This window comes from Salminus brasiliensis, chromosome 25, assembly GCF_030463535.1.
Source record: "Salminus brasiliensis chromosome 25, fSalBra1.hap2, whole genome shotgun sequence".
Classification (NCBI taxonomy): Eukaryota; Metazoa; Chordata; class Actinopteri; order Characiformes; family Bryconidae; genus Salminus; species Salminus brasiliensis.
Window position 1 is genome coordinate 25,716,438 of NC_132902.1, and position 26,127 is coordinate 25,742,564.

Below are 26,127 nucleotides of genomic sequence, written 5' to 3' on the forward strand. Positions count from 1 at the left end.
AAATTCATCTGTAAAAAATAGTGGGATCATTCACCACCATTCACCACAGTACATTACACTCAGAGAGTAGTACAGCAAAGAGGCTACCATCGCCCCTGTGAAGTGTACTACGAGTGCGTGCTTTCCGCTGCAGGCACCAAGGTTTTTTCCTCTCCACGTAAGGTAGGTAAAGCACCTGTGACTCAAAGTAAGGCCTACGCAAGCGGACCTGCTCAACACTCGCCCGAAATAAACTCTGCCCATGACGAGTCAAAAACAACCCAGCGCTTATTATAGTGGCCCATGCATGGAGATGGGGGGGGGGGGGGGGGGGGTGTATCAGGGGTGCCAGACTGTGTTAGACTGTGTTTTTGTCGGGGCCAGTTGTTCAGCTTCAACAGTACATGCTATCTTCTGCCCCTCCTACACACTATCAGCAGACCAGCCCCCCTGCCAACCCAAAATCTCCACCTCCACCACCCTACCCCCCAGTAGATATATAGCCAGTGCCTATATGTTTATCTCTAAGCGCCCGGCATAAGCTGGCCTTATCTGCATTGTTATTGTCAGAGGACGCCACTGGGTAAATGCCAAGTTGACAGTGTACTGATAGCACTACACTATAATTACCAGCTGGAGAGCCTTTATCACATGAGGGGGGCCTGAGGGGCATTTAAGCTGATGCATTCGCCTGCGACACCTTAGGCACCCCGAGCCAAATAATGAGGTGTGTAATCTCGCATTTGCTTACAGTGTTAAGCTCATGCCTCGTTCTCTTGCTTTTCCTCTGCCCAGCTCTATAATTTGGTGCGGTGGGTTTGCACTTTTTGACATATCTGAATCTGCCAATTGATCTTTACATTGTCTCCAAATTTCTTGAGGAATGGACCAATAGAAATGCTCCGAAATGACTGAATGAATCAAATCTATTCACATTGACGTCCACTGAAAGTTTAGAAGGTTTTCTCTTCTCCTGTAATGCTGCTGTTTTGGAGATACAAGGTTTTTGTGTAACAGTAGTATATGTATACAGAAGAAGAGTACAGTCCTGTGCACTCTCAATTTGCAAAGCGTGGGCCGTGCTCGCTTGGCTGAGGTAAGGAAGGGGAACTCGAGAAATTGGGCTGGAGTTGTGGGAGGCTTCGAGCTGGTGGACCCTAAGGCAGACCCCACCTTGCCAAGCAGAGGTAGAGCGTAATTTGGATCATCAGGAGGAGCAGGGCGGTGGCTGGGTGCAAAGTTAGGAACTTTAGGTTATTACAAAACTCCATATAATTCAAAATCGAACCGTTTACAGTAATTGCATTACTTCTAAGTAGTTTAGATTTACTATAGTAAAATACAGAACCCACAGCAGGAACGCAGCACCTCAGAAATCAGACACCCAAGACTCAATTTTTTTATTTTTTCAACACTCAGGCCCTATTTCAGCGACCTTTTTTGGCAAGCCGTCAACCGTGCACCATACAGCTTAATTTAGGGGGTGAGTCGGTGTGTCTTTGCTATGGTAACGACGGGAAAAGTTGGCCTTGCTCAGCTTGAAACGCTCAAAACGTCTCTCGCCGTCACTCGCTTTAAGAGACAGGTGCGGTCTGACTGACCTTGGCGGGTTCATATTTCGTGGTGTAAAGCATGGGGGGGGGGTACGAGCGTCGGGCTGCACGCGCCTGTGTTGACAATTCACTGCCGAGATAGCAACGGACGTCTGAGTGTTGACGAACGTCTGTCTAGGTTGTTTTACGATCAGTGGAGCTTTTCCTGTGTTTTCCGTTACCAAGACACACAGCAATACTCCAGAAACAGCCCTGAACAACCATCATTTCGAGACCACCGCTCCCATCAGCTTAGATATACAGGCGGAGTTGAGTGAGAATAGACTGATGGCGGGGTGAAAGATAGCAACGAGCATCGATAGAGATAGAGATAGAGCCCTTAGTGTGTCCACCTTTATTTTGGATGACAGACCCAATCCTCCTCCTGCATGGAAGATACATGGAGACCGGGAGGGTGGGGGGGGTGGGAGGTTGTGTTGCTCTTCCTTTCTCCTTAAAACGCTCCAGACGTGTCCCCCATTGGATCTAAGTCAGGTGCCATACTTTGCAAGATCATAGTTTTATACTTTTTTTCTTCTTTTGAAACTTCTGTAATTTTGGCAGTGTGCTTTGGATCGATATCATGCTGGAATCCTCCTCTCCTGCCAAGCGTCTGGAGACTGGGAGTCATCCTGTCAGACAGTATTTTGTACATCCACCAGCATATTCATGGTGCCATCTATAAATGTCATCTCCCCAACACCTTCTGCACTCATGCAGCCCCAGCTCACCACTCTCTCACCTCCGTGCTCCACTGTCAGGGCTTTGCATTCACTGTGCTGAGCAGCAGTTTATCAGTTCTTTAGATCTTGCAGTTTTGTGCTTGTCTGAGCTCTCACAGAAACCCCCATTTCCACTGATAACCCCTGTGCCACGTCTGAAGCACTTGCCCGTCTGTTTTTCAGAGCTAGATTGTGCAAGCAGAGGACTGTCCGTGGCGTCATTTTAGGAGGGTTGCCACTGCAGCTCTGATTGGGGAACCAGGGCTCGCTCTGTAGCTCCTGATTACTGCTGCTGCTGCATTTCCACACATTCTTAGTTGGTCATTGATCTTCCTCTATCATGTTCCATCTTTGCGAAGTCTCACCATCAGATTTTTCAGGTCCTCAGGTCCAGATTGAGCCATGATGCAGACATGCAGATAGACACAGCCCATAGGTCCAACATTAAGAAGGTTCTGGTGTTCACTGGTCCTTTTAGAACCATGGTAATGCAGTAAGGCTAATTGGAAATCACAGGTGTATTCAATGATTTTCTACTTTTTTTGATCATTTGTTCATATTAATTACTAAAACTATCGGTTTACTTCTAACTGTCAATTAGCTTTTAATTGGAAGCATATTTTAAGATGCAGATCTATGCCAAAAGTACATTCTGGATAAAATGGATAATCCAAGTCATTGTTAAAAATAGGCCTGATCTTCTTTATAAGACATTGGTTTAATCATGCATTGGTTTCAATTTAACCAATCAGGTTGCAGATGCTTGGACCCACCTAACATAATAATTCATAACTTTTTCATTTGCTTTAGATCATGGAAGCTGACCCAGACTTTTTTTGTACAACCATGGTTCATCTACATTTACATATACACAGCATTTCTCTGACAGGTGTGGTTGCCAGGCCGGGAAATCGAACCCTAGCCTGCTACAGGAAAGGTGGTGTTGTTACCCACTACACTAACCAACCATGTGTTGGATTTGCATCTGTAAGTAGACCGTTCACACCTCACTGCAAAAAAAACAGCACTGAAGGAAAGGTGTGATTGGTCCACACCAAACAAGGTAGGGTCAGGGCCATGGTGGGTCCTGAACCTTCCCAGAATCACTGGGCACGAGGCAGGGCAAGAATAGGGGCCAGTCCATTAATAGGGTGTGAGTTATTTCTATTATTCTATGGTTTATTAGTTGTTGTAGTTTAGAGCATTTCTGCTTCTTTTATTAGAATCTGTAACTCTAATTCTTAAACTACAGTCACTAGAATTGGTAATGAATAGGCATTAACTCATTAACATGTTGATTTTCATTGGCTGTCACTGAGGACACATGTAAGCAATGCCACCACATTTAAAAAAGACAGAGGCATGCTGATCACCAGCATGGTGTCATTATGAATAGGACTTCAGCATGGTGCCAAATGCTTTGCATGGCGTAACATGGTCATTATACCTCTGTATCCAACAACAGTGCACTGAACTGCGTGCCTACAGTATGCATGAAAAGGCCAAAGACACCTACTGTACATGGTTCACCCTTAAACACACACATACGTTCTGCGGCGGTAAAGCTGAAATACTGCCTCGGGTAACTTCGTCAGTGTTTCACCTGCAGGATGATTTTACAGAGGCACATTCTAATGGTCCCTTACAGATTAGCAGCAGCTGCCACTGCTCGAATGACTTCTGTAGAAATTCAGTTGATTCAATAGTGTAGAGGTCAGGTTTAGATCAGCTGATTTTCTACATAGTATCTAAAGAGGATCATATTAGCAATGAACTCCTTTTAACCCCTTAAACCCCAGAATTATTTTGTTTAGATTTAACTCTATTAGTCTAATATTATCATCTAGTATTCATGATCCACTTTGAATTAATCATAATATACTATGATTTATTCACTTTCTGCTATAAACATTTGTAGAATTCGACTAACACTTATTGAGTGTTCTATTATGTATTATTTAATATCCACTATGAATTATTCAATGCCTACTATGAATTATTCAGTATCTACTATTAATTATTAATGGTCTACTATGAATTATTCATTATCACTATGAATTAATTACAATATACTATGATCTATTCACTTTCCACTATGAAATTTTGTAGAATTTGACTAACAAGTATTGTGTACATTTACATTTATGGCATTTAGCTGACGCACTTATCCAGAGCGACTTACAAGGTTACTGGTATTACAGAGGTGGGCCAATGTAGTGTTAGGAGTCTTTCCCAAGGACTCTTATTGGTGTAGTGCAGCACAGTCACCCAGACTGGGAATCAAACCCCAGTCTCCCACGTGGTGTGGTAGCTCAGTGGCATGTAGTGGTGTTATCTGTTGCACCACACCAACCACCAGTAGTATAGTATAGTAGCATAGTAGTGTAGTACAGTGTTCTATTTTGTATTATTTCATATCCCCTATGAATTATTCAATGTCTACAATGAATTATTCAGTATCTACTGTAATTTCTTCAGTATCTACTATAAATTATCCAGTATCTTCTATTAATTATTCATGATCTACTATGAATTATTCAATATCTACTATTAGTTATTCATGGTCTACAATGAATTATGCAGTATCTAATATTAATTATTCATGATCTACTATAAATTTTCAGTGTCCACTATGAATTCATCACAATATACTTTTTGTAGAATTCAATTAACAATTATTCAGTGCTCTATTATGTATTATTTAATATGCACTATGAATTTTTCAATGTCTACGATGAATTATTCAGCAGCCACTATGAATTAGTCAGTATCTACTGTACATTTGAATGATTTAGTATCTGCTATCAATTATTTACTATCTGCTGTTAATTATATAATACCCCATATGAATTATTCAGTAAGTACTATAAAATATTCTTGAATATAGCAAATTGGAATGAGACCCTTTTAGTAAAAAGAATCTTAAGAAATTGGTTATTTATTATTTTAATATTTCTATAATAATCTCAAAGCGAGAGATGGTAGATATGTGGAATACATTTAAGAACATTACACTTGCTATTATATAATTTTTTATAGTGCAACCAAGATCACTATCACTGTCCTAATACTTCTGACTGTTTTGAAAACAAAGTCCATCCAAAGGCCACCGTGAGGAACTCTGATCTTTACTCACCCTCCCAGCAGTTCATTAGGCTTAACTGCGTAATAGGAGCCCATGGGAACCTGCTTGGCACTGACGATGCGGTGCTCGAATGGAGCCGGCCTGGGCGGGCAGTCGTCTGGAAAAACAAAGAAACAGAGTGTGGTGGAAAAAAAGGCCTAGCTGATGACGTCCCCCCCAACAGGTGAAGTCTGAAAGTGGGTCTGAAGGTAATGACACAAACCAGTTTTCACATTATAGCCAGGAACTTTGACAGATTGCTAAAGTAGCCTCGACTGCGGCCGCCAGCGCTAACTGAGAAGCTGTGAAGTGATCCATCGTCCTGCTTGGAAAGGACAGCTGTTGCATGGGTTTGCCAAGCTATTTGGTTCATCCTTGTTGCACGTTTAGTTCCGCAGGGCCTCATGTCAGCATGAACCTGATGTATAATGACCACATTTTTTACTTCATTTGTGCTGTGAGATGGTTGCACTGGATTGGGCGTGGTGATTCTACTGGTCAGTGCTTTTCTAGACTGATTATAGCACATAAACAGTGGATGTGCGACTGTAAGCAACTGGATTCATTCATTAGAAGAGGTGTCCAAATACTTTTGGACAGCATGTTATGGATTTTTGTCACATAACTTAATTATTTTAGTCCAAAAACATAAAAAAAAGATCAATACATACCAATGACGAGAAGCTGTAATGCCTTGGTGAGACCTGCTGAGTTTGAGTTCGCCCCAGTCTGTGGTGCTGGACCTGTTTCACCTTGTGGTGCTGGACTCGCTCCAGTTTGTGGTGCTGGACTCGCTCCAGTCTGTGGTGCTAGACTCACTCCAATCTGTGGTGCTGGACTCACTCCAGTCTGTGGTGCTGGACTTGTCTTGTTCTGTGGTGCTGGACTCACTCCAGTCTGTGGTGCTGGACTCGCTCCAGTCTGTAGTGCTGGACTTGTCTTGTTCTGAGGTGCTGGACTTGCTCCACTCTGTGGTGGTGGACTCGTCTTGTTCTGAGGTGCTGGACTTGCTCCACTCTGTGGCTCAGGACTCTTTTTAGCAGAATCCGACCCGTCCTGGCATATGACAGTTTTTCCTCGAACCGTGTCAGTGTTCTCTATGTTAGTTTCCCGGGTGACCGGTTTGGATCCTGGCTCGCACTCGGCACCTTCTGGCCATGAGGTTGCCAGAGCAACTGCCTCCTCCTTCTGCCTCAAGCCTGGCTCCAAGTTCTCTTTGATAGGCATGCGCTGCTGGGCGTCAAGCCATTGCTCCTCAGGGACGTCTTCCTTCCTTTGCTTCGCTTCCAGCTCCTGCTTCAGCCCCGCTCGAGCAGAACAGTCCAGAGATGGCTGCTCCCGGGCTGCAGAGACTTCTACTGTCTGCTCACGAACTCTGTGTGTATCGATTGCCAGAAACACATCATTCAAATCAGTGGTTTAATAGTAAGTTCAGTCCTGATCACTTCAAATGATATTAAATTGAATGATGTTCATCATGCTAATTAACTCAGAACAGAGGAAAACACTGAAGACTATCAAAGCTCAGGTTCTTCAGGGCAGTGGTTATCAAACTGGTTCTCAGAGACGTCCAGGGAGTCTACATTTTTACTGTAGGCCTATTGTGTTGTGTGCTGGTTTGGATGATAGCTCTGGACCACCTGTAGATCCAGATTTGAGAACCACTGCTTTACGCTGATATCACAGAACAACTCTGTGGTTCTTCGGTTCCCCAAAGAACTTTTCAGGTTAAAGGAACAATATTTTAATGAGATGTATGAGTGTAAAGAACATTTTTTTAAAGTTTAAAGAAACTCCAGACAATGCAATACTAGGTTCTGTAGCATTTCGGATACTCCAGAAAATGAGAATTGGTATTGATATGATCAATATTTTTGGGCAAGCAACCCTTCAAGGTGCCCCGAAATTTAAAACTGCATTGGAGTAATGGAGGGTTCAGTATATAGCATTGACAAACCGTGAACCTCAAACATCAGCAGAATCTTTATAAGAAAAAAGACCTGTAAAACGAGTCAGTTCCAAAACCTCAAAACTGTTACATCACAGTCTTGACTCATTGTGTTTACGCCCAGGCAAAGGAATGGGATTGGGCATCCTCATTGACTCTGTCGCTAATACTTAATACGCTAAATAATTCTCATTTAAGGTCAAAGGTCATGGACTGTCCATTGGGGTTCGGATTTAACCACGGCTTTACAGTGCTATTACAGAATGACATTTTTGGTTCCCCAAAGAACCTTTCAGGGTACAGTGTTTTTGGACAAGCAATCAAACTATCAAACAATATGCTCATAGCATCTAGCGTAGCATGCTAGTCCAGCTGCTGTGAAGTGCTTGGCCATGTGCAGCACAGATCACACAGTGCCAGGCAGAGGATGCAGGTCAGTAGCCACATTGGAAGCTTGTGATTACACAGTGGTTCATTTAGAGGCTTCAAGGATTCGAGGATTCCTCGAACGATTCCTTGAACAAATCTGTGTAATCTCAAAGGTCATGATTGAGGACGGACACCGAAGTGCTGAGAACTATAGAGGAAACGTGACCTTGCTCAGAGTAAAAGTTCCTGCAGCGCAGGCGACACAACCCTTGGTCTTGAAGCCCTTTGTTGTGCTGCATCGTCCACAAGCTTCGGTAATAGATCAAATGAATGCCGGACTCTTGCAATTATGCTGAGAGCACTGTGCCTCTTCAAAGCCTTTCATTCTAGACATAAAAGATCAAGCTTTATGATTTAGTCTAAAGGATACATTCACATTATCACATGGAGTGCTTTTCACGTGCCCGGCCTAATAACGCGCTCCATGTTCCATATGAAAAGCCTTGCACGCTGCTGCTGTGCCGGAGGGGTGTGTTAATTAGAGTGGGACTGTATCTTACTCATCACATCAGTTGCTATGTGATTACTGTATCTCCATTCATGTGAAAGAAGGGGTTTATCTAGGGTGAACATTCGTCCTCTTTTTCCTGGACGCAAGACAAGACAAAAGACAAACAACTGCATAAAGTCTCCAGTATTTTGACAGTTTTAAACACCTCTCTTTAAGCCCCGCCTTCTCGACCACCACACCTGGTCTATATGTACCTGCAGGTATGTGCAGAGACTGCTTAAATAGAGCAGCACATATAGCCTCAAGCCTGCCTGAAGAACAGAGCTCGGCTCCTCCAGGTTTCTCCTGGATGCCCCCCAGTCCAGCCAGCACAGCATGGAGGATGTGTTCAACTCCATCAGCAGCAGCAGCAGCAGCAGCAGCTCACCTGATTTACCATCATTAAGCCCTGATTTACCACCAAACCAGGTGTTGATCTGAGGAGAACTCTAAATAATACTAGACTCCATGAGGAGAACTTTGGAGATGTTCTAATGATGAACACAGTGGGGCTTTTGCACAGTACTCCATTCCCCTCTCTCTTATATATTTATATATATATATAATGTATATAAAAGAATGAGGAGATTGAGGAGAGTTTCCTGTAGGCTGGGATTTCTGCAACTGCTGGTAGACCTGTATGACCGTATGCTTCCAGACACCTGCAGATTCATTAACATCTGCCTTCTGACCCATTTTCTACACATCCAACAAGACCCTCACTGCACTGCACCACCTCTTCTCAATGTCTGAGTCCTGTCACACACCTTCCCACCTTCGCCACCTGCAGGTGCCTGAAGTTACTACCACCTTACATGTTGCAATACAGCTCTTTTATGTCTGGGTAGCTTCTATATACATATAGACTATTATGGTTATTTATTATTGTTGGTAATTGAGAAAATGTTTATGTATGCATGGGTCTAGAGGTATTTTGCTGCCTCCCACCCTCAAAACTGAGGCCTACTTATCCCCCCAGCAACAACATCCTATCTCCAGTAGATGCATGTGTGTCCCCACTGTCAGTGGAGGGAAGTAAGCAGAGCCGCAGAACAGCAGAGACTTCATTCCCGCCTTTAACGCCAATCCCCTCATAGCAAACAGCTGTGCTTTTATCCAGCAATCAATGCACGCTCTTAACTTCTTCCTCCGAACACTGCAGAGTGGCGATGGAGCGACTTCAAAGAGATACAGCCTGCCTTTCCGAGCGATCAGAGCAGCAGATGGATGGAAGTGACAATTTGATTTAAGTGAAATTCTCAAAGCTGCTGTGAAACACAAAGGCATGTTCTGAGACAAGCGACGGTGGTAGAAGATAGGACCGTGTGAGGGTTGCTCTCGGGTGGTGTGTACAGTGACTATTAGACCTGCCATTTGGAGGAAGACTACCTGATAATCCTGACATTCTGGAGAACTACAATCTCAGCAGTAGCTGTGTCTGAAACCGAGGACCACGTGTGCACTCTAGCCTCCTGCTCTCTTAGTGCTGCATTCAAGTAAGGGTGGGACTTTTCAGACAGAGGTCGTCCATACAAAACACTGACAAAATAATAGGTCTGCGAGGAGGACGACTGTCAGAAAACAACACCAGGACAAGACTAAAGTTTGCCAGAGAAAACCTAGACAAAGACCATGACTTCAGACGGATGAATCTTCAGTCTTGCCCTGATGGGTTTTTGACAGCAGGGGGTTCCTCCTTGCACTCCTCCGTCTTTCTGGTGGTACGTAGGTGCTGTACTTTGTCATCAGCTGCAGCAAGATCTACCTGTAGATCCCATGATGACATTTTAGGAATGTTGGAGACTGGCCTGGCCCTGTGAAACAGGGGCTGATTTCTAACATGTTCTGATATCTGTTTAAACCCCTTCCCAGACTCCTCTGCATCTACAACTTCTTTCTGAAGGCCTCAGAGAGCTCTCTGGATCTGGCCATGATGGTGATCTTCTTCACATCTCATTTCAACCATCAATCAAGATCAGACCAGACTAAACATCTGAGGTTTAAATGAGACTCCAGACTCCTCCAGAATAATCCTCTCCAACCATGTTCTGATCATCTGCAGATAATGTTCTACAGCTGGTTCTAAATCTACACATTTAAGGTAGTAATGTAGTGTGTGTGGGGGGGATCTCCATCTCTAAGATCAGACCTCCAGATGTACAAAAAGACCAAGGTTTTCATGGATGGTCCTCATTTTTTGTAGTTAATTAATTACTCATCATTTACATGGTTGCTTTGTTTCTTTATAGGCAAACCATGCTCCGCCCACAAACACAGATTATGTAAAAATATGCATTTTTATGTAAAACTGGGAGCATTATATAATATTATATTAATTGGAGTGCACTGAATGCTATTTATTTAGTATGCATGTGAAATGTAGCTGAAATCTTATCAAATATATCCAATAATTTATGTTAGGTACTGAACGATAAAGTATGAAAAATTCATATACAATACTGAATAACTCATATTAGGTACTAAATAGTGAATTACTGAACAAGTTATGTTAAGAACTAAATATTTTTTAAAAGTATATAGTAAACAATTTGTAGTAGATACTGACTAATTTACAGTATATAGTAAATAATTTGTAGTAGATACTGAATAATTTGCAGTATATAATAAATCATTTATAGTAGATATGGAATGATCCATTGTAGTAAATAATTTGTAGTAGATACTGAATAATTCGTAGTATATAGTAAATAATCAATAGTAGATACTGAATAATTTGCAGTATATAATAAATATAATAAATAATTCATATGTATGGAAGTATGGAATTATTCAGTACTGAACAGTTCCAAGTGGTTGCTGAATAATTTGTAGTAGATACTGAATAATTCATATTAGGTAATAAAAAGGGAATTACTGAAGAAGTTATGTAAAGTACTAAATATTTTCTAGTAGTATATAGTAAATCATTTATAGTAGATATAGAATGATCTATTGTAGATACTGCATAATTTGTAGTATATACTAAATAATTCATAGTAGATATGGAATGATCCATTATAGATACTGCATGATTCATATTAAGTATGGAATTATTAAGTACTGAATAATTCCTAGTAGTTACTAAATAATTGCTAGTAGATACTGAATAATTAGGTTAGGTACTAAAAAGGGGGGAGTTGGATGACTGATGGGCTTTTCCTCCACAAATACTTTTAATAATTGTTATAATATCTATGGAGTTAAGAATATGGGTTTTGGTGCTTTCCCTGCTCCCAGCCCACCTGATCATTCTCACCTATCCAGCTCATTACCAAGCCCTTTCAGAGTTGCAGGAGGTGTGTTAAAGCAGGTGGTCCACCAGAATGTGAAGGGCAGGGTGCCTCCAGGACCAGGGCTGAGAAGCTCTGCTACAGGCTTTAATGATATAGTATCATCCGGCTGGATGATTCTACATGGAACTCTATAAATGTAGAATTGTGCAATATACGTCTTTAATAAGCATTCAGAGACTGCTGAGAGGTGTCAGTGCGTACAGCCTCTCTAAATCCTTTCCAGGAGAGCTTTTCCCTCTTCTAACACTCCTGACTGAAGACATGAAGGGACTGATTAGTGGCTGATGAGCTGAATGGAGTGTGTTAGAGCAGGAGAGTAAAGTAAAGCCGCTCGGCACAGAGGTTCTGCAGCTGAGGGATTTGGAAACAGCGGTTCCACACGACTGCTTTCATCCGGACGATTTAGATTCAGCTCCTCACCTCAGCAGCTGGGAAACTGAGGAGTCCTGCTCAGCCTCCGGCACGGCCGGGGTCTCTGAAGGCTCGGTTTCTGGTGCTTGCTGAGGCTGGTTTTGGCTCAGAGGAGCAAAGGCCTGCACTCTGCTGGGCTCTCGGCTCTTCAGCGTCACCTCCTTCACCCTGCGCTGGGCTTTACCTGCGCACATCTCACCACCGCTGGGGACGCACTGGGCTACCTCTGGTTCAGCCGAGCCTGGAAATGTCACCTTCTGGTCCTCACGCTCACACAGGACTGTAGGAGGACAGGAGACAGGAGAGTAGAGGGTCAAGACTTCTCTGCATGAGGTGAATCCTTTCAACCCCCTTCAGCAGGCCTCCGTTTTTAACTCTTACTCTTACTACAGTAAATACTACTATAACTATTCAAATTACCTGTCAGTCTGGATCATCAATAACTCGTCATTTACATGGTTGATTTGTTTCTTTATAGGCAAACCATGCTCCGCCCACAAACACAGATTATGTAAAAATTAGCATTTGTATGTAAAACTGGGAGCATTATATAATATTATATTAATCGGAGTGCACTGAATGCTGTTTATTTAGTATGCAGGAGAAAAGTAGCTGAAATCTTATCAAATATACCCAATTATTTATATTAGATACTGAATGATAAAGTATGAAAAATTCAAAAATTGAATAATGAATAATGAAATTAATATTTAAAGTATATACTAAATAATTCATAGTAGATATGGAATGATCCATTACAGATACTGAATAATTTGTAGTATATAGTAAATAATATATAGTAGATACTAAACAATTTGTAGTATATAATTAATATTTTATAGTAGATACTAAATAATTAGTAGTATATAATAAATAATTTATAGTAGATACTGAATCATTTGTAGTATATAGTAAATCATCAATAGTAGATACTGAATAATTTACAGTATATAATAAATAATTCACAGTAAATATGGAATGATCCATTGTAGATATTGCATAATTTGTAGTATATAGTACATCATTAATAGTATATATGGAATGATTCATTCTAGATACTGAATAATTCATATTAAGTATGGAATTATCAAGTACTGAATAGTTCCAAGTGGTTGCTGAATAATTGCTAGTAGATACTGAATAATTCATATACGGTAATAATTTATGTTAAGTACTAAATAATTGCTTTTAGGTACTAAAGACGTTGTAGTATATACTAAATCATTCAAAGTATATACTGAACAATTAGTAGTATATAATAAATAATTCATAGTAGATATGGAATGATCCATTGTAGATGCTGAGTAACTCATATGTATTTCATTCATTAAGTATGGAATTATTAAGTACTGAATAATTCCAAGTGGTTGCTGAATAATTTATAGTAGATACTGAATAATTCATATTAGGTACTAAAAAGTGAAGTACTGAATAATTTATGTTAAATACTAAATAATTGCTAGTAGATACTGACTAATTTGTATTATATAGTAAATAACGTATAGTAGATACTGAATAATTTATAGTAGATAAAGAATAATTCATTAGTACTGAATAATTCTTTGTAGTAACTGAACAATTGCTACTACATACTGAATAATTCATATTAGGTACTAAACAGAAGTACTGACTAATGTATGTTATATACTAAATAATCCATGTTAAGTACTGAATAATTTATAGTAGATACTGAATACTTTCTAGTAGTAGAATAAGTGATAGTAGATACTAGATAATAGATTGTACTGAATAATGCATACTTGGTAATGACTAATGAGTACAAAAAATTTGATAGTATGCACTGAATAATTCATATACAGTAACTACCTGAATAATAAGTACTTAATAATTGATAGTAGATACAAAATAATTGATGTACTGAGTAATTCATAATAGTTACTATATAACATTGAAATACTGAATAATTGTGAGTTGCTACTGAATAATTGATAGTAGGTACTGAATAAATAATTTGAGTTAAGTACTAATAATTGAGTTCTGAATAATTGCGAATTGCTACTAATTGCTAGAGTAAATAATTTGTGGTAGTTTGAATTCTCTGTAATAGATAATGAGTCATTTATTGTGGATGGCATCATATTTTTGAATAAAATATGAAAGTAAACAGGGTATTAACTCTGGCTCTGAGGGACTGAGCAGAAAGCACAGTTACACATCTCAGTGTTTTTGATGTTGTTAAAGGCTAAAGGTTAACACGTGCCTTCAGCTGCATCTGAAGCTCTCTACCGCCCCCTTCCTTCTGCCTCCTACACGGAAACGCAGAACACAGGGCGGCTCAGTGGGCCCGGGGGAGGCCTCTAACTGCTCGGTTCGGTCTACTGGACCCTGGAGTAGGTGGTGTATCACCCTGTGCTGACAGGGAGCCAGAAATCGACAACCTTCCTCCCATGAAATGAAAACTCAGCGAGTGCTGGAGGTGGAGTTCAGCAGGGTGGACACCACCTACATTATAAAGAAATCAACGATACTGTGCTGGAGTGCCCTCCTTAAATAAGCGCTTCAAGGAATCTATTGTACAACCAGTGGTTTCTTATTGAACCATGAAAAAATGGGTGGTGCTTAAATGGGTCGTGGCCTTCAAGAACCTCCAAGAACCCTCTTTCAGAACTTTATATAGACCACTACTTGCTGAGAGTGGATGGAGACATTCCACATTTGTTTCCTTAAAGAACCATATACAGGTTTAACCATGAAAAGAAGCATTTGAATGGTTCCTTGAATGCTCTCAGTTCTAGACAGGACCAGCACTTTTACTATATATGTTTTCTTTTTCATAAACCATTTAGGAATGTTTACTTTGAAGGCTGACAATTGGGTTCTAGATAGAGCCACTGCTTTTAATAATGTGTTTAAAAGTAAACCACTTAATTGTTGTTGGGGTTCTAGATTATACCATTGATTTTACTCATGCTTTTTTGAAGTGAGCCAATTAGAAATGTTAATGGCTGTCAACAGGGTTCTAGATAGAGCCATTGCATGTTTTTTTTCAATTAACCAAATATCAATGTTTACTGTAAAAGGCCTTGCTTGGGTTCCAGACAGAACCAGTGGTTTAATGTATTAATGTTTTAAAACTATCCTGTACTTTTAGTGGGGTTCTAGATAGAACCATTTGCTAACGTTTTTTTAAAGGAACCATTTTGGAATGTTTATCTTAAATGGTGTTAAAGGGGTTCTAGATAGAATAATCTCTTTTACAATTTTTTATGTGAACCAATGAGTAATATTTACTTTGTTGACTTTGATGGCTGTCAATAAGGTTCTAGATAGGATCCTTTGAAAGGCTTTGAAAGGCGTTAATGGGATCTAGATAGAATCCAGTGGTTTAATGTAGTTCTAGATAGAACCATTGCTTTTACTAACATTTTTTTAAAGTGAACCTTTTAGGACTGTTTACTTTGAAGATGTTAATGAAGTTCTAGATAGGACTCTTAACTCTAGCCTCAACAACCTGAGCTCTAAACAGTTTGGTTCTTTAATGGTTCATCAGTTTTGAGAGGATGACGGAAAGCATTAAATCAGACTAGTAGATTATCGTAATCAGCGGGTTCTCTTACAGTGGAATCATCCAAAGTGCTCATTTTCACCAGCAAATGGCGTGACTAATTACTGCTCAGGAGGTGTGTGTGTGTGTGTGTGTGTGTGTGTGTGTGTGTGTGTGTGTGTGTGTGTATGGGCCATGTGGAACCTTCAGATAAAAGTAGCGCTGCTGATGAGAAAGCTCGGCAGAGTTTGGAGAGATGCTGGAACACTACCTGCAGCTGCCTCATTAATCTCCTCTGGAGCCTGAGTCCCCTGATGGCAGAGGGCTGTGTTGGCCTCGGCCGAGCCGTCGTCTGATATGTTCTTCTGGAAGAGAGAGAGAGAACGTGGAGAACGTGGAGAACGTGTCAGAGTTTGTTTCTGCATGAATGCACCTGCTCTGTTTGTTTCCCTGAACAACAGCGACCTTGAGGATTGCTTCTCTCCTCCAGAGTAAAGACTCTATTCCGCTTCCCGAGCCTTCAGCTGTTAAACACACACACACACGCACACACACACACACACACACACACACACTCATCCTCTCCAACCTGAGCGGAATCAAAACCAGCCTGAATACAGAGCTCACCCCAAAGCTAAGCTATCTCTGACGCAGGACTCCGGTGCTGTATTACCTTTCACTTATTCAGAACAGCCAGGCATCCTCTACCACCCTGTTACACACTAAACACGTGTAGAGGTGGAGTTCAGCTGGGGTTTTCTATACAGCTCCGAAAGGGATCCTTTATATGAATATATATGTATGTTCATAAGTGGATGAAATGGTGGAGTAGGCCCATTAGACACAGCAACATCGATCAGAATGAAGAGAACACTGTTCACTGAACATTTGGAAACGGTGTGCTTGACTGAGCCAGCATGGCAGACTCTCTCCAAACATGTTACTGGCCTGCATGACGGGAAGGCTGGTGAGTGGGTGTCGGGCGGGAGGTCACATGAAAAACTCACAAAGGTTCAAATCTGGGTTAATTGGTTCCACTAAGGCCGTTTAGGATGATCATTTGGCAGCGACTGAACCACAGGTTGTGTAGCACAGACGGCTGTTTGTTTGTTTGTTTGTTTGCTGTGCTTTAAAAGCATGGATCTTACTCAGCCGACCGTCCCAGCTGCAAGAACCTGCAGCCTCAGGCCCTCAGAACCAAGTGGTTTACGGCGCTCATGGTCTGTCTTGTCACGGATCAGGCTATTAGTGTGAAGCTTAGGTGCACGTATCTGTCACTAATTACTACGTACAGTGAAATGTGTCCTCCACCTTTTACACTAGTGAACTAGAGGCAGTGAGCACACACACACACACCCCCAAAGCGGTGGGCAGCAAACTCTAGCGCCTTGCTCAAGGGCCCAACAGTGGCAACTTGCCGAGCCGGGTATTGAACCCACAACCCTGTCATCAATAGCCTGGAGCTTTAACCGCTGAGCTGAGCACCACTTTTTTGCCCACAAAAATAAAGCATGTGTCAGAAGTTGGTTCTAGTATGTGGTCTGTTTAAAGTTCAATTTGTATATTAATTATTTAATTAATGTAATTATTAACAAACATTTTTCAATTTAAATTGTTAAAATAAGCTCTAGAGAAAGCATAAACCCAAATAAACATAAAGTCAGTGGTCAGTGAGAGCGTCTACCCGTAATTAACTCTATATAACATTAGAATAACCCCAAATAAACATAAAGTCAGTGGTCAGTGAGGGTGTCTACCTGTAATTAACACTATATAACATAAGAATAAACCCAAATAAACATAAAGTCAATGGTCAGTGAGAGTGTCTACCCGTAATTAACTCTATATAACATTAGAATAACCCCAAATAAACATAAAGTCAGTGGTCAGTGAGGGTGTCTACCTGTAATTAACTCTATATAACATTAGAATAAACCCTAATAAACATAAAGTCAGTGTTCAGTGAGAGTGTCTACCTGTAATTAACTCTATATAACATTAGAATAAACCCAAATAAACATAAAGTCAGTGGTCAGTGAGGGTGTCTACCTGTAATTAACTCTATATAACATTAGAATAACCCCAAATAAACATAAAGTCAGTGGTCAGTGAGGGTGTCTACCCATAATTAACTCTATATAACATTAGAATAACCCCAAATAAACATAAAGTCGGTGGTCAGTGAGAGTGTCTACCTGTAATTAACTCTATATAACATAAGAATAAACCCAAATAAACATAAAGTCAATGGTCAGTGAGAGTGTCTACCCGTAATTAACTCTATATAACATTAGAATAACCCCAAATAAACATAAAGTCAGTGGTCAGTGAGGGTGTCTACCTGTAATTAACTCTATATAACTTCAGAATAAACCCAAATAAACATTAAATCAGTGATCAGGCATGGACTCCACATAACCTCTGAAGGTGTCCTGTGGTATCTGGTCACCTTCAGAGGTCTTGTGGAGTCCATGCCTGGATGGGTCAGAGCAGTGTTGGTGGAACAAGGGTGACCTACGCAATATTAGGCAGGTGGCTTTAATGTTATGGCTGACTCGTGTACACAACACAAAGTATGCAGATGGGAGGGTTGCTTTAACTTTATCCACTGAATAAAATAATGCACATCATGCTGCAAAAGCTTTTAAATATATCAAATATCAACCAAACCTCATCCACTACAACAGCGGCTGCGATGTTTTTAGCCTTTCTGCATCTCTGCTTCTATTTTTGACACTAAACTCTCCAATTAAGCAGAACTAGCACCTGTGAGGACGTGGAGTGTTTTACCATCACAAAAACGCTCCATACTAAATCTGTCTGGAGTGAGTCTGAGAGCACTTCAGCACATTCTGTGTGTGCAGGGTTCTTACAGCGATTCGGATTTGTTTTGTTCTCAGAACAGCTGGATAAGTTTGGCTACAGCTGGACTCTAAGTCATTCGGGTCAAGGGCCTCTGAACGACGTATCCAGCACAATGGCATGTCACCAGATGAGGAATTTGAAACTCGAAGCCCGCCCAGACTCTCTGCAGATAAAATAGCATCCTGGGAATCATGTTCCGCTAGCCGGTATATTTGATTTGCTGCACCTCAGGAAGGAAGGCCAGATCATAAATTGAATACAGCAGAGCTCAGACAGAACAAACAGGGGAAGAATAACAGTTCTTGTGCATCAGTCATCCAGTATGATCAAAAAACTCGCTGTTCGCTCCCTGATCTTTTTCCACCAACCATTAATATCAAAATACAGCGCTGTACCAACCAGTGAATCTCAGCAGGAAGAGTGTCTACCCCTAAAACTCTATATAACATTAGAATAAACCCAAATAAACATAAAGTCAGTGGTCAGTGAGAGTGTCTACCTGTAATTAACTCTATATAACATTAGAATAAACCCAAATAAACATAAAGTCAGTGGTCAGTGAGAGTGTCTACCTGTAATTAACTCTATATAACATTAGAATAAACCCAAATAAACATAAAGTCAGTGGTCAGTGAGAGTGTCTACCTGTAATTAACTCTATATAACATTAGAATAAACCCAAATAAACATAAAGTCAGTGGTCAGTGAGAGTGTCTACCTGTAATTAACTCAATATAACATTAGAATAAACCCAATTAAACATAAGATCAGGGGTCAGTGAGAGTGTCTACCTGTAATTAACTCAATATAACATTAGAATAAACCCAATTAAACATAAGATCAGGGGTCAGTAGTCAGAATATGATATTGCTTAGCAAAGTTGTTGATATGTTGGTTAAAAAAAAACATATTTCTTTAATAGACTCTTAGAAAAAGCTGGTCCGGCCTTTCTGTAGACAGAAGAGTGACCTGGGAATCACATTTGAGTGACCAGCGGAATTGATTTTTTTTTTCAACCTCAAGGCAGTTAAAGAAGTCATAAAAGACATTTCTCAAAGCGTAAGCTTCTTCTAAAAGACATCGACAGTCACCCAGCTTTCACGCTAAACCCAGCGCTCCACAGCCGGGGCTTTTCAACACCTTTCTCCCCACTGTGCTGAATATTGCATGAGTATTGAGTACAAGCCACTAAAAGCCCTCCAAAGCCATGGAGCTTACTGACCTCCTCCTCCGAGGTGTCCAGAAGGCCTTGCTTCCTCCATGGCACCACACCGTTCAGAATGAACTCCACTATCTTGGAGCTGCGAAAGGCTTCACCCACGTACCCAAGCACCTTATCCAGGGTGGATACCGAACTTTCTATTCCCTCAATCTTCCTCCTCTGCAGCTGGCCTTCCTGCTTGAGGCTCTTCAGCAACGCCACGGTTTCTTCGCAAAGCGCTCTGACCTCCGTCACGTCACTGCCCGCTTGTCTTGTGTCTTTTTGAGTGGACTTTGCCTTGGACTGTCCTACTGTATCCTTCTTGAACTGGGCAAAGTTCTTCTCCAGGGCATCCATGCCTTGATACACCCCCTCCAGCTTCTGAAGCAGCATTACCTGAGAGTTGGCAATCTGTTCCACCTTACCTTCAAGAAGGTTCAGCTTGTCCTCCACGCAGCTCAAAGTTCCCAGGAGGGTCGGGCTGGCCTTCTTCTGGGCTGCTGCAGACGCCACTCCAGCATTGTCCAGCTTCCCGCCTTCGTACATCTTGGCAATGCAGGTGGCCAGAGTCACCTGTTTACTCATGGTTGGAGGGAAGAGGCCGGCAGGGTCGCAGCACAGCGGCAAGACAACGCAGGACAGAAGGAACCTCCACTAATCCTTCAGCTCACAATCGACAAGAGAGGGGACAGGGACAGCTATTTCGGGCCCTCCAATCTCGTTCCTTTCTGGGCTCCTGCGATGTGTCGTCGCGCCCCCACCGAAACGAGCATCTCAGCCGGACTCTGGTCAGTATGTTCCAGAGACATGACACCACTTAAATAAACACCTCAATTCTGGTATCTTATCTGACCACTTCTATTTTCCTCCCCCCCCACTCCTCTTGCCCGACTCTCTGTGGAGCTCGCTCTGACCCAGGGCTTTTATACGGCCTAGAAGGTCCTGCCAAAGTTCCAGCAGTCCCTTGACGTCATCAAAACATTTAAATTCACCTCCACGGATGCCGCTGACAAGCGAGCGTGCAAGGAATGACCTTTGCAGACCGCCAGCGATCTGCCAAAGGCAAGGAAATCCAATGTTGAGCAGAGGCAGGGATGTTTTTGGGACCAAGCTCAGGCACGTATCGTCTTCTCCTGTGGATCCACCGCTGCTGATCAGTCACACCAGATGATCCGGTCGGCTTTGTGCTCCATGGCTGGAACGTGACTTGACTTTGACTTGACACTTTCTGTAAAAATAAACCTCTGCAGACACTGGTATGAAGATGAATAGTGTGCTGGAATCTCAGATGTGTTCCCTCTCCCAATGAGGAATCCAATCGAGCTGTCTACTGCCAGGAAAAGCTACCTTGGGGAAAGGAAAAAAAAAAAAAGACCAACCCATGCATGTCCTGAAACTTGACCCAGGGTCTTTCCGAACCTTTGACTGGGCCACATTGCAAGGAACGATCACCTCACATAATCATCATTATGAGCAGCTGTTTGTTTTGTTGGACGGTGATTTACAGCCAGACTGACATTTGTTATTTCAGAAGCATGTCTCTGTAATACAATACAGTGCTGTCCACAACTAATTGGACAGGGGCACTACTTTTGTTTTTGGCCTTTTGCTCCAGCAGCACCCTGGATTTTTAAACGAGACCATGACTAGTCGTTGGAATGAAACGATGCCATGCCAGATGTAATCTCGAGGCCATTTACACCTATATTGGGTGAATCGTAAAGGAAATACAGCCCTTTTCATCTGTAGCCCTTTCGTTGCAGGAGACCAGGGCCCAGTCTGGTCTTATCTTCGTCATGGCTATTGAACATGCCAAATTTAGCTTCTGGTCTTGCTAGAGATCAACTACTGTTTGAAAATAGATTTAGTTGGTTTTAGATTTTTTTTTTCTAAAAAACACTAAAAGCAACTCAAAGCCACCCATTTTCTTATTCCATTATAATTATTGCATTATTATCCAAAATACATTTAACATATTTTTTATATTTTTAGCAAATATACATTAAACAAGGCTGACCCAAGTTTTAAAAGAACAGAGCACACAGAAAAGATGCAGTTAGGTCATTTTATATATGTGCATATATAATATAATATAATGTCTAAAGTATTTTAAGACGTATTTCATACAAATATATTTTTTGTATGAAATACAAAACCTTTGTTAAAATTTGTATGGAATAAATACATGTATAAAATATTATGTATTTTATGTATTATATTATGTATAACATATATTATGTATTAATACAGATCATAGTTAACAGATACATTTGTTGACCATTTTTGTACAATGCTTGAGAATTTTATTTTGAAATATCATTGCAACACGTAGAAAAGATCAGCAGTGCAGTCAAACAAATGGGAAAAATATACATAGTCAAAGATTGTTATCAAATATATATATTGCAATGTATGAAATTAGCCTACAGTTAATCAGTTATATATATTTTAAACTACATTTTAAATGTATCTTTAAACATATTTGGCCATATAAATTAAATTAGCCAATCAATATATTAAAAAAAATATATATGTTTACAAATATACAAGATATATATCAAATGATCCAACTGCATATTTACGATGTATCTGAACCTATGAATTCATTTGTTTATTGCCATATTCAGTGTATATTTGCTTATACTTAACTTTAAGATATGCTAAATATCTGTGCTTATAAGATATGCTAAATATCTGTGCTTATAAGATATGCTAAATATCTGTGCATATAATACAATACAATACAAATATAATACAATTATATTATATTGTATTATATATTATAATATATATATATATATATATATATATATATATATATATATATATATATATATTATAATATAGCTGAGTCTATAGCTGAGGCCAACGAGGCTAATAACTCTAAATATAGAACTCTTGATATAAAATTAATCAATAACTGAGCCAAAACATTAGGTTCACCAAAGTCAGTTGTCTGGTTTACTGCTTAGTGGTAAAATGCACTGGTAAATTGCAAAAAGGCTCCCAGTTCTGCTACTTATTTCCAATTACTCTCATCTATACAATTACTCACAGATTGCTCTGCGTATTTTGGCTAATATGGACACATAAAAATAAATTAATTAAGAGCGGTGTGCATTCTATTTAAAGTAGCTGATGTACATTTACAGTATCATGTTACACACGTAGGGGAATGTAGAGTTAGGAGTCTTGCCCATGGCCTCTTACCAGTGTGGTGTAGTGTGCTTGCCCAGCTGGTGAATCAAACCCTAGCCTGCCAAGGGGGCGACTGATCATTGTTACCCACTACCCTACACCAACCACTGGCCTAAGACTGGGCCAGGTGTAGACTGGGCCATCCCTCCTTTCTCACACAGTGGTCTAAATGTAAGCCAGGGATCTTATTCATAACCCCCTCCACCACCCCCACTTACCCCAGTGAGAGTATGGTTTTCTGTTCTGTACTGATGCCAAAGCCCCACCACATGCTATAGAGCCATTATACAATGCAGGAACTGTGGAATGGTACTATCTGGGATCTGAATGGTTGCAGGAATACAACTCCACTGTGGCCTTTCCACACAGGGCATTTGTGGTGGGCGGAATGCTCCATTACGGGCCAGCGATGCATAAGCAACTCAATTTACCAGTCCACGCTCTGGATGGGACGTGTGTGTTAGTGCGCTAGCATGTTTGGAAGTGTGAGGGATATGAGCTTGGCAGTGAGCGGCCTCATAAATGGATGTCCTCACCCCAACTGGGACTGTCTGCACATTTATATGCGATGGAGGAGGCTATGAATAGGAGAAAGGGGTAAAGGTGTCTCGGTTATGATGGTATACTGAGATAAGGTTGGTAGGTTCTTGGTGTCTAATGAGTCTAATAAGTTGCTTTTAGTTTGATATGAAAATATACTTGTTTTAAATTGCAACAGCAACCAGAATCCACACTGTAACTGTTGATTAAATATTGTATCTAAATAAAGATGTTTAGTCAGTAGCTCCGCCTCCTCAACTTGTTTATTGTTTATTTCCATCCATAGGTTGCAACTCCTGTGAATGAAGGCCTTCCTATTCTCAGCCTCATGACTATGGAAGGCTGTGGTGTAAAAGGGATTTGACCTTATAACCTCCCGAGTCTCTTGACAGCATGCAGTTAGAGTTGCTCCACTCTAGAGCTGCTTCACACTCTAGGCCGGCCCTACGGTCTAACTGCTGCTCATCAAATGTGAGGAGATCATAAGTTCCATCAAAATTCCATCAACACTACAATCCTCCATGGTCATGAGGCTGATAATAGGAAGGCCCTATCCCGCCATGTGATAGTGGGAGTAAACAGTAAACACATTGAGGGGGCGGAGCCTCAGACTGAACATCTTACACAGGATTTAATCAGTTTCAGCTGCAGCTCATTTACTGATGTGTTTGAGGATCAACTCAATATGCATTGTTGATGAAGCTGAGCTGCAGAAGTGAGACTGCCGAGTGGTCGAGTGGACTAAGGCGCTATCACTTCTTTGAACGCTGGTTCGAATTCCGGTCATGCTTGGGGGGGTGTATGTATATTTTGAGTAATTGGCAGCACAGATTGGGTAAGATTTTGGTGAAAAATCAGATACAATTAAAAATATTAATTAAATAAATGCTCTTTAATTAGTTACTTTATCATTTATATTTATGTTAGCTTGAAGTCATTTGTTACAGTGTGTGTAAAAGTAGAAACTATGAGACTATAAGATGCTTTAAAACTGGAGAAACCTGTCTTTCTGATCCACACAAGTATGAGTGGACAAAAATCCATAAACTTTCATAAACACTCCTAAAGGCTGCAGTGATCAATTATGACTGCATTTTAATTCAGCCAGACCTGTTGAAATGAGCCTTTATATAGCTGTACATCAGTTGTCATTAAAGGCTGTAGGTGTGATGTGGGGTGGTGTTACCAAAAATGAATGTGAATTCAATGACTTTCTAAATCTTACATTTGCATTTCTCAATGTAAAAATATAATGTTCAATACTCAATTACTAAATAATCAAAAATCAATTACTAAATAATAACAGACGACCCAGGCTGATATTCATCCAGCAGCTACCTGCAGCTGCACTTGCTGTCGTTTACAGTCATAAAAGGCCACACTCCCACCCACAAGTCTCCCCTGACCCTGGTTTGAATGAGTGTTGAATGTGCCACAACAGATGGTTAGGGCCATCTACATCATCAGCCCACTGACACCTGGGGGGTCAAGGGGATGTATTCAGCTAGAGGTCTAAGGCCAAAACACCTGAACTGACCTCAGTGACCCGCATCTCAGCTGACACATTGCACACAGCACGTTTCCTCTGAGTACAACCACAATATTCAGACAGTTCCAGTTTACATTACATGGCCATGTATTCTGGTCCAATCAGAATCTCCGATCTAGTCAGACCCCCTATCACTGCTGGATGGCCAATAAGATTGCTGGATAGGCAGCTCTACCTATAATTACCCATAATCCTCGTCTCTGCTCTCCTTGACAGCTGCTGCAAGTTGTGCAAGTGGTCAAGCAGGGGTGAGGAGCTAGCTGAGGGCCAGAGGTCAGCCCCATGTCCAGTTTGCTGATTTGCTTGATCTAACACACAGACTGAATCAGGGCTGGACTGGACTGGAGTTCCCCACCTCCTGATTTTATTGATCACAGGGTTGTATAGGTGTGATACCCTGGTCCACTAAGCTGGGCAAGGTCCTGAACACTCTCCGCTCCAGGGGCTGACGCTGTGCTCTGAGCCGGGCTTTCTAAGCTGAGATGTACTTATAATTATGATAAATAAAATAAAGTGTAGAAGTAAAATTACGTACGTAACGTAGCGTACGTAAGCTGCTGTAGGTGGAATGGGTGGATGCATGTGACATCACAAAAGCACTAGATTAAAAGTGTGTCGCATATTTGTAGAATACGCCCTGCGGACAAAAGTAGGTGCCAGTAGGTTCATGTACATCTGCTCCAGAGAGTCCTATTCTATTGGCAGTACTTCTTCTCTGCAGGGACTAGACAAGCTGTGTGTGTGCATTTGTACATCTGGGTCAGCAATGGGGGCAGCTTAAAGTAGCTGAAAGTGTTTATTAGAAGGGGTGTCCACAAACATTTAGACATATAGTGTATATGGATTGCGCAACATAAATATTGTGATAATATTATATTCCCATTAATAAAGGCATACGTATGGGGTGGAGGGTGAAGGGGCCTTGCTCAAAGGCCCAACAGCGGCAGCTTGCCGAGCCCGGGTATCGAACCCACTGCCCCACAAGTTAGCAATCTCTGCATTGGCTGGGAACCACCAATGCTCTATGCCAGTTTCATCTTTTGACAATATGAATCATTATAAACAATATATATTATTGATTTATTATAATTTATTATATTTATTAATAATAATAACTTGTAACTCACTATAGAGTTAATGATATGTGTGATTTCCTGTGAATTTCTTTGCTATGGACCTTTTTACTGTACAAATGACCACCATGTCAATAAAAAGGGCTCTCAGCTAGCAGTTAGCAACTGTGGATTCAGCAGTGCCACAAGCCAGCGGATGTTCTCTAGC

At 41.0% G+C, this 26,127-nt stretch overlaps 1 protein-coding gene across 1 annotated transcript in view; it reads right to left on the minus strand.

Annotated features, from left to right (window-relative positions):
* mylk3 (myosin light chain kinase 3) overlaps nucleotides 1-20,144 on the minus strand; it is a 41,967-nt gene extending 21,823 nt beyond the window's left edge. The window contains exons 1-5 of the mRNA XM_072671695.1: nucleotides 19,581-20,144; nucleotides 15,765-15,858; nucleotides 12,015-12,268; nucleotides 6,089-6,779; nucleotides 5,430-5,535 (exon numbers count right to left, since the gene is read on the minus strand). Of these exons, the coding sequence (XP_072527796.1) occupies nucleotides 5,430-5,535; nucleotides 6,089-6,779; nucleotides 12,015-12,268; nucleotides 15,765-15,858; nucleotides 19,581-20,144 (1,709 nt within the window). The remainder of the gene's footprint in view (nucleotides 1-5,429; nucleotides 5,536-6,088; nucleotides 6,780-12,014; nucleotides 12,269-15,764; nucleotides 15,859-19,580) is intronic.
* Nucleotides 20,145-26,127: the final 5,983 nt, after the last annotated feature.